At 39.3% G+C, this 9,076-nt stretch overlaps 1 protein-coding gene and 1 long non-coding RNA gene across 2 annotated transcripts in view; one reads left to right on the top strand and one right to left on the bottom strand.

The window, feature by feature from the left end:
- Nucleotides 1-2,977: 2,977 nt before the first annotated feature.
- Nucleotides 2,978-9,076, bottom strand: part of LOC118763673 — a 7,159-nt gene continuing 1,060 nt past the window's right edge. Inside the window, exons 2-3 of the long non-coding RNA XR_004999437.1 lie at nucleotides 5,768-5,866; nucleotides 2,978-4,196 (exon numbers count right to left, since the gene is read on the bottom strand). This is a non-coding gene — a long non-coding RNA (uncharacterized LOC118763673). The remainder of the gene's footprint in view (nucleotides 4,197-5,767; nucleotides 5,867-9,076) is intronic.
- The window catches only part of LOC115211877 (advillin), a 98,559-nt gene continuing 95,145 nt past the window's right edge, over nucleotides 5,663-9,076 (top strand). Inside the window, exon 1 of the mRNA XM_029780616.2 lies at nucleotides 5,663-5,879. Within this exon, the coding sequence (XP_029636476.1) occupies nucleotides 5,814-5,879 (66 nt within the window). The 5' untranslated portion in view covers nucleotides 5,663-5,813. The remainder of the gene's footprint in view (nucleotides 5,880-9,076) is intronic.

The raw sequence follows: 9,076 nt of genomic DNA, 5'->3' as shown, positions 1-9,076 counted from the left end.
CGAGTAATGTTGCTGAAGAAATCATCTTCTTCATCCTCATTGTTGGTGGTGCTGCTGCCCTCATTGGTCTCCATTAGGGTCTCTATGGCGTTCGTTACTCTGCTAACCTGGCTGTTATACTGCTCCAACCAGAACAGGTGAAACTTGGGGTGAAAGGCAGCGGCCAGTTAGCACTCCAGATCTTCTAGGAGGAGCCCAAACCTTTTCGTGATGCCTGCCAGTATCACGTCTACCAGAGGGCTGCAGTATAGATGTTTGAACTTGACCTCCTTCAACTTCATGATGGTAGCCGCTACAGTTGGCAGAAGGCTCCCGAGATAGGTCTGGTCCTTCCGCTGGATTTTATCCAAGGCCTTGGCAACATTAGACGTCACCTGGGCGTACTCTCTCAGGAAGCCGACATCAGAATCAGAGAAGGTCCGCAGATTCAGCTGTATTATCACTCTGTGGACAGCTCCCCTATTCTTCTCCAGCAGGCTGTTGAGGAAAACAGAGTCATAAGTAGAGTTCAATCTGGTACCGTTGGGGATCACTACCCTCCTTTTCAACGCGTCCAGAATGCTATCTGGCACCACCGAGTCGCGGCTCTGCAGATTCCACAGTCGCTGTGTCTTGGACATGGCCTGCCTGTCGGCCGACTTGAATGAACCGCTGTCAAGAGCCTTGTCGGCATCCATGCTAGCTACTTAGTTGAAGGTATGGACAGCGCATTTCATGTCAGGCCTCTGGACTCGTCAAGGACGGCATGAACAGAGGTGTAATCAACTTCATCCACATCCCCAGCCTCGGGATCCACGTCCAGGTCCATATCCTCGGCGCCCTCTATGTCCGGATAGGCAGTAGCCTCAGGAATGTCTGGCAAGAATTCAATTTTTGTACCAACCTGCATAAATGCCTTGACAAAATTTTTGCCATTGTCCATTGTCCATAGACCGACGCATGCGCGGGAAACAAGCTTCTTTATTTCATTTAATTTGCCACAAGGGCAGCACACAGATAGAAGCTTGCGGGTTGGACACAGACATTTATGGGATGAATGATAATGATGCAAGGATGATAAGGATGAGGGAAGACGAAAAGCGCCCGCCGACTTTCGCTTCTCTAAAACATTGTTCTTTTTCTTTTTTCTTTTATTTTCTATAAAACACAAGGAGGCAATAAACCTCTTACATAGTTCAGAATTCTTTCTTTTTTTCTTTTTAGAGCACAATATTAAAAAAAATGTCACATACACGAGGCAATAAACCTCTCATTTTTTTTTACATTTTGTAGACTCTTTTTGAGTCCAAACGTCCAATACTTCAAGTTTTCCGCCCGACCAGGTTCCTTGCTTCATCGAAGCATCTACCTGGTTCCAGGCCGGGCTACACAGCCATATATCTATAGGAGTCCGCTGGGAAGGAATTCATGATCCTGCACATAAGACCTCCGCAGCCACCTGCGAAAGCCACTCAGGGTCCTCCGTGCAGGACAGAAGCCCCTCCCACCGGCCCTTCCTTTTAATTTTTTAAATTTCATTCTGCACAGTTCCTCCCTTGTAGAAGAGGACCACAAATTCATCCTCCAGCGGCACACCCACCGAAGGAGAATCGGGACACGCCGGCAGCGTGTCACAACCCGCCGGCAGCGTGTCACAACCCGCCGGCAATGTCCCGTTTTTCTTTTTTCTTTTCTTTTTCCCTTGGGCCACGGGAGGGGGGTTCCTTTGGTGTGTACAACAGGTCCTCCTTTTCTCCCGCAGCCCTCGGGTCCTTCGGTGGGCAACGATTGTTGCTCACCTTTCGCTTTCGTTTTCCCGAGGAGGTGGAAACCTCGTCGTCATCCTCCTCCTTCTCTCCCTCCATTGAGGGAGCAGGGAGTGATTCCTCTATTAGCTGCTCCAGGATCCTATTTTGGTCCTTGGGTCAGTTTTTCTTGATGTGGCCAGTCTCCAGGCACAGGTGGCACTTGGGGGGAGGGCGTCCCTTGAGCATCACCGGATACCTAGACCCGGCCATCCTCAAAAAATCTGGAAAAACCAGACTTTCGGCTGATTGGGTCCTAGGGTCAAAACAGCTTTTGACCCCTCCCAATCAGCCGCAGGCAAAATTTTCACATTGAGTAGCTTGGTACTGCTATCACCCAGACCCCGGCGGATAGAGTCCTCTATCCACTCGGGCTCAATTCCGGGTGGCAAACCGCAAATCCAAGCCCTCTTTAACTTCTTCCCACAATAACTGGGAAGAAACATAATTTCCTTGCCCTCCAGGGGCTGGCTTGCAAAATCGCAAGCTTCTTGTGGGGGGGGGGTCAAATAGCAACCAGACCGTTGCATATTTGACTCTCCGTGAAATAAATGTAATGGCTGGCATGTACTCTGCCAGCTCCTTCAGAATTGTGGCATTCGGGAAGACAGTTATGGTATCTAGCGACTTTGAATAAGTCCTCAATACCACCGTCTTCCTTTCGAGCTCTTTTATCCATGTTTTGGGAGGTGTTAATTCCCACACTGCTAATTCCTTTGCCATTTTAACAAAAGTTTAAATACAGTTCAAAATAGAGTGTAAAAGGAAGAAAGACACAAAAAAAAACAAAGAAAGACATAACAGAAGGGAAGAAAAAAATAAAAATAACAGTTCAAATAAAGTTCTTTTTTTTTTAAATAAATGATAGCTGTGAAAAAGAGTTCAAATCCTGGCAAAGAAATTAATTTTCGGCCGAAAGGTACTCCTGGCCAATAATCCACAGATAATTCAACAATTTCTCACAATTATGTGATAACACACACACGTCTCCACTGCAAGGCAGACAAAAAGCTCTGAATCCAGTAAGGACTCTTGCTTGTTCAAAAAAGTTAAACCTACAGGCAACAAATCCTACTGGACTCAAACAGCAAAAAGTCTTACCTTACGGTAGAGCGTCTTTCAATTCAATTTTCGCCAGCTGCACACCAGCGTGACGACTTCAAGGGTACAGAGAAGAACACTGAACAACTGGAACCGGAAGCAAGCTACTTTATTTCATTTAATTTGCCACAAGGGCAGCACACAGAGAGAAGCTTGCGGGATGGACACAGACATTAATGGGATGAATGATAATGATGCAAGGACGAAAAGCGCCCGCCGACTTTCGCTTCTCTAAAACATTGTTCCTTTTTCTTTTTTATAAAAAACACAATGAGGCAATAAACTTCTTACATAGTTCAGAATTCTTTTTTTTCTTTCTTTCTTTTTAAAGCACAATGAGGCTATAAACCTCGTACATAGTTCAATATTGCAAAAAAAGTCACATACACGAGGCAATAAACCTCTCATTTTTTTTTACATTTTGTAGACTCTTTTTGAGTCCAAACGTCCAATACTTCAAGTTTTCCGTCCGACCAGGCTCCTTGCTTCATCGAAGCATCTACCCGGTTCCAGGCCGGGCTACATAGCCATATATCTATAGGAGTCCGCTGGGAAGGAATTCATGATCCTGCACAGATCATTATCCCATAAGACCTCCGCAGCCACATGCGAAGGCCACTCAGGGTCCTCCGTGCAGGACAGAAGCCCCTCCCACCGGCTCTTCCTTTCAATTTTTAAAAATTTTATTCTGTATGGAAGCAAGCTTCTTACCACACAGCCATGCATATACGAGTTTTTATATAGCAGATCGAATTTTGAAGTCACTTCTTAATAATTGCAAAATTACAATAGCTAAAAATCGTTACGTGTTAAAGTAACGTCTATTACGCGTTAGAGTAACGACTATTACATGTTATAGAGTAACACATACTATAGAGGGTGTCCAAGAATTAATTATCTATGAATTGACTATATATAGATAGTTATTTCTGGTGCACCCTGTAAAACAGTTACTTTCCTCCATCGGTGTTTTGTCACAAAAGGAAGAACGATCTCTTCAATACAGGGGTTTTCGCCAAGTCGTTTTTTAGCATTTATACTTGAATTGTCCAGTTTGTTATCCGCCATGGAATATCTCATCAATAACATCTTGGAAAACTGTATCCAGAATCTGTACAGCATTTTAAATTAATTTGAACAGTTGAAAGGACACATCCTTGTAGGGAGGGAACAACATCGTGTAACTTGGTCGGTAAGAGTTTAAAATGCACATCTTTCGCCTTCATGAAATGTTTTGCGCAATGGTATCGTCTTCAGGTTGTCAAAGTTCAGCTGATACGAATTTCAGGCTAACAATGTTGAGAAACTGGTCTTTTAAAGAGAAATAAGGGAAGCAGTCATTATCGTATAATTTTCTGCCAATAAATGGCGTCGGGGATTTGAACAAATCCGATTCAAATTAGGGACCAACGCCCCACAATGTAAAACTGTAGAAATTAATAATTTGAAATAAAAATACAAGTAAATAAAATATGGCGGAAAGAAAGACTGAAATAAATTAGAAAGATGTAAGAAAGAGCAAGAAAGGAAGAAAAGAAAAAAAAAAACCGTGCTCGTGCGTGTGAATTTATAAAAAATACACAATACAAAAAAAAGAAAGAAAAATATATATAAAGAAACACCTAAAGCAGAAGACCCAGATGTTTTTTTATTTTGTTTTGTTATTGAATAAACAATCAAGAAAGACCGTGTTCTCTTACAATTCCGGTCTGCCACATGCGCACACACATACATACATACATATCTATCTATCTATCTATCTATCTATCTATCTATCTATCTATCTATCTATCTATCTATCTATCTATCTATCTATTTATCTATCTATCGATCTATCTAATCTATCTATCTATCTATCTAATCTATCTATCTATCTATCTATCTATCTATCTATCTATCTATCTATCTATCTATCTATCTATCTATCTATCTATCTAGAGAGAGAGAGAGAGAGAGAGAGAGAGAGAGAGGAAAGAGAGACGGAGAGATTTATTTAAATATATATGTATATACAGTGCTCCAGCATGGCCGCAGTCAAATGACTGAAACAAGTAAAAGAATATATATATATATATATATATATATATATATATATATATATATATAGATATATATATATATACCAATTAAGGACTGAACACGAAAAGTGGACAGTCAACATGCTAGATATAGACGTCAAATCGCCATTATTATATATATATTATATTATATATATATAATATATATATATATATATATATATACATATATATATATATATATATGTATATATATATATATATATATGTATATATATATATATATATGTATATATATATAGATATATATATATATAGATATATATAGATATATTATATATATTATATATATACACACACAATTATGCACACTCATACACAAACATGCACACATATACTCATAGAGCCACATTTAAGTATTTATAGATATGGATTAGACTTATCCCATGATTTCCAGAATATCAGTAGGTACTTGTGACAACATTCAACGTAATTGGTTTTTGGATCTCAAAACTCCACCAATCGATCCATCCACGCACATATTTAGGACATGCATACGCATAGAGGTATATGCGCACACTTACACGCACCCCCCACACACACATACATACTCTCATCCCTCTCTCTCTCTCTCTGTTTGTCACTATCTCACTCCCTTTTATCTCTCATCTTTGTATATCTCTCACTCACTCACGTTTCTTCTTTCTCTTTCACAAATGAAAGTAAATTGATAGAATAAAAACTACAGCGATGCATGCACAGTGACTGCTTTAATCAGGGAGGAAGTACCGAGAATTGAGTACCAGAGAGTACAAAAGAGAACCAGTGCAGAGTATTTGTATTCTAATATACAGGATTTCTTACCAGTAAGGTTTTTTTTTAATGTAGATGCGTTTTTATTTGTGCTACAATGCCGTGTGACGAAGCTTTCAATGAAAGCGGTAAACAGCCGGGATTGGAGATCTGGAGAATAGAAGTAAGTTTTTGTAGTTCCCCTTTGTTTTATTTGTTTCCTTCCTTCTCTCTCTCTCTCTCTCTCTCTCTCTCTCTCTCTCTCTCACCTTCTCTATGTTGTTGCTGCTGTTCCTCTTGCTGCTGCCGTTGTTTTTGTTCTTATTGTTTAACACACGGTTTGACGCCTAGCAGAACCAGTTGTAATCATCACATTTTTGAGGGGTGCATATCTAGAACTAAATATTCAAGAGTGCATTTTATTTATTTACGGATGGGAGGTTTGGCTGCTATTTCTAGCAAGTATATTGACCACATAGAGCAGTTGTTATCAACCACATTTTATTATGAACCCCTTTGATTCCCATTTTACCAAGGGAGGTAGGACTCTCAAAGCCATTCGATGTCTAAAAACTCCTATTATATTTTCATGATTAAATATAATTAAGAATTGTATAAAAATGGTTAAATTATTCTGTGTATTGTAGAAACATAAACAGTTTCTTGCACATCAATTTTAACAACAAATCTTATAGGGACCCCCAAAGTCCATATGGATCCGCTTGAGTATCAATGATATAGAGAATCATTCGTTAGCTCACCTGCTATGTTTTTGTTATTGTCGTTTTTATTGCTTAACTCTAAGCCAGCTTTGATTCAGCGTCACCCATAATCAAAGCCATTCCAGTTGTGGTCATCTTATCTTGTTATTATAGGTGTACTGTACCTTGGACTACATTATCCATTGTGTCTTTCTATTTTCTATCAAAAGACGGTCGACTGTCATTTGAGGGACGTTAGGTTGCTGTTTTTAGCTGACCGAGTGAACACACAGGGTCTCCTTTGTTAGGTACCTGCTCGTCGTTGTTACTGTTGTTCTTGGGCATTCTTTCGTCTCTCGACTTTCCTTATTCTTCTTAATCATGTTATGTATGTATATACCTGGTGTTTGTGTGTGTGTGTGTGTGTGTGTGTGTGTGAAGGCGCGTGGCTTAGAGGTTAGGGTATTCGACTCACGATTGTAAAGTCGCGAGTTCAATTCCCGGTGACGCGTTGTATCCTTGAACAAGACACTTTATTTCGTGTTACTCCAGCGCACTCAGCTGGCAAAAATGAATAGTACTTGTATTTCAAAGGGCCGGCCTTGTCACACCGTGTCACGCTGAATCTCCCTGAGAACTACGTTAAGGGTACATGTGTCTGTGGAGTGTTCAGCCACAGGTACGTTGATTTCACGAGCAGGCTGTTTCGTTGATCAGATAACTGGAACCCTCGTCGTCGCAACTGACGGAGTGCCAGTTATATATATATATATATATATATATATATATAGGGTAAAATCAGTAATAATTTTACCAGGTAGCTAGTACGTAAATAAAAAAAATCCTTTTAGGTAAATTTCCCAAATTATTCTATAATTATATACATAATTATAACAAGGTGTCAGCTATATGCCTCGCCACGTACTGAATTAGAAATAGACGCTAATGTCTTTCTTGCTACCATAAAATCTCCGAGAAAATAACACACTTTTAATGTAGGCAAAAGAAAACTGATGAATTAACAAGGCCGTGATTAATTAGGGACGCGCTTCGAACTTAAAAATAGAATAAATGTGCCCTTTTAAAGCCTCGCCAGGCTCATGGGCCCGGTTTCCCGCTTTCCATGGCGTATGTGCTCCTCACCTGGATGGGACGCCAGTCCATCGCAGGATTACTCATTTTTGCCAGCTGAGTGGACTGGAGCAACGTGAAATGAAGTGTTTTGCTCAAGAACACAACGTGTCGCACGGTCCAGGAATCGAAACCACAATCTTACAATCATGATGCCGACACCCTAACCACTAATGTTTCGAACTTTAAGTAAAACATAATTACCTATTGTTCTCTTCAGTTTAATATTCCAGATAAATTCACGAGTGTTTTTAAATATGCATGTGATGTCGCTTGATCGCATGCATATTTAAAAACACCGTGAATTTATCTAGAATATTAAGCTGAAGAGAACACTGGGTAATTATACTTTACTTTAAGTTCAAAACGCGTCCCTAATTAACCACGGCCTTGTTAATTCATCATTTTTCTTTTGCTTACATTAAAAGTGTGTTATTTTCTCGGAGATTTTATGATAGTAAGAAAGACATTAGCTCTATTTCTAATTCAGTACGTGGCGAGGCACATAGCTGACACCTTGTTATAATTATGTATATAATTATAGAATAATGTATGTATGTATGTATATATGTATGTATGCATGCATGTATGCATGCATGTATGTATGTATGACAAACAGTTGAATGCTGAGAGCATATCCACACTGCAGCGTTACAAAACAATTAATCACCCACAGTAAATCTGATTATGTAGTATTGGATTCCCAATTAGACAGGGGTATGGTTTATTCAAAGACTTGGGTCTCCTGATTTAGACCGTGTCTCTTCGGCCTTCCATCTACCTATACAGCAGTGGTTTGCACAATCAGAGCTGACCTGGGGCTATATGTAGGCTCGTGCGAGAGGGGGAAACAGCTGGGCTACGGAAACTAATTTTTTAAGGGATGAGGGGAACTTCTGTCTCCGGTTAAAAAAAAAAGGAGGGCCCTTTGGTTAATATTTCTGTTAATTTTTATATAAATCGTTCAACTTCTTTTATTGTATTTTGAAACTTATAAGTTTACGTGTAAACCACATTTAGATAATTACGCCCGTATTCCGTACATAAAATTGGTTTAGGACTGATTATTAAAATACTCGATGAGTAGTTTGAGATGGAGGCCTGCATTTTATATCTTGCCCGTATATAAAATATAATTAAGATTCAGTTGAATTAGGTACTTACATTAAGGCACCTTGCTAGTTCGGTATAATCTGCACACCGCAACAATATTATTTGAATATTGAATATCAAGACTCCGTGTAGGGACACTTGTACCCAATATTCCTGTCGTGTGTATGTAGACAACGCAACCCAGCTAAGTGAAGATATCTGCTCTTGGTAATTCAGACATATACGTTTCATAAAGGCACTTTCTACAGTATTCCCGAATACACCTGTACGTATATATATGCATGCATACACTCATGCACATATATAATATAATATAGTATAATATAATATTGATATGATATAATATAATATAATATACAATATATATAATATATATATATATATATATATATATATATATATATACGTGTGTTTGTGTGCGTATAAGCATATGCAT

The sequence above is a fragment of the Octopus sinensis genome, linkage group LG5, assembly GCF_006345805.1.
Source record: "Octopus sinensis linkage group LG5, ASM634580v1, whole genome shotgun sequence".
Classification (NCBI taxonomy): Eukaryota; Metazoa; Mollusca; class Cephalopoda; order Octopoda; family Octopodidae; genus Octopus; species Octopus sinensis.
The sequence above is the reverse complement of the archived record's forward strand: the minus strand, read 5'-3'. Positions and strand labels throughout refer to the sequence as shown.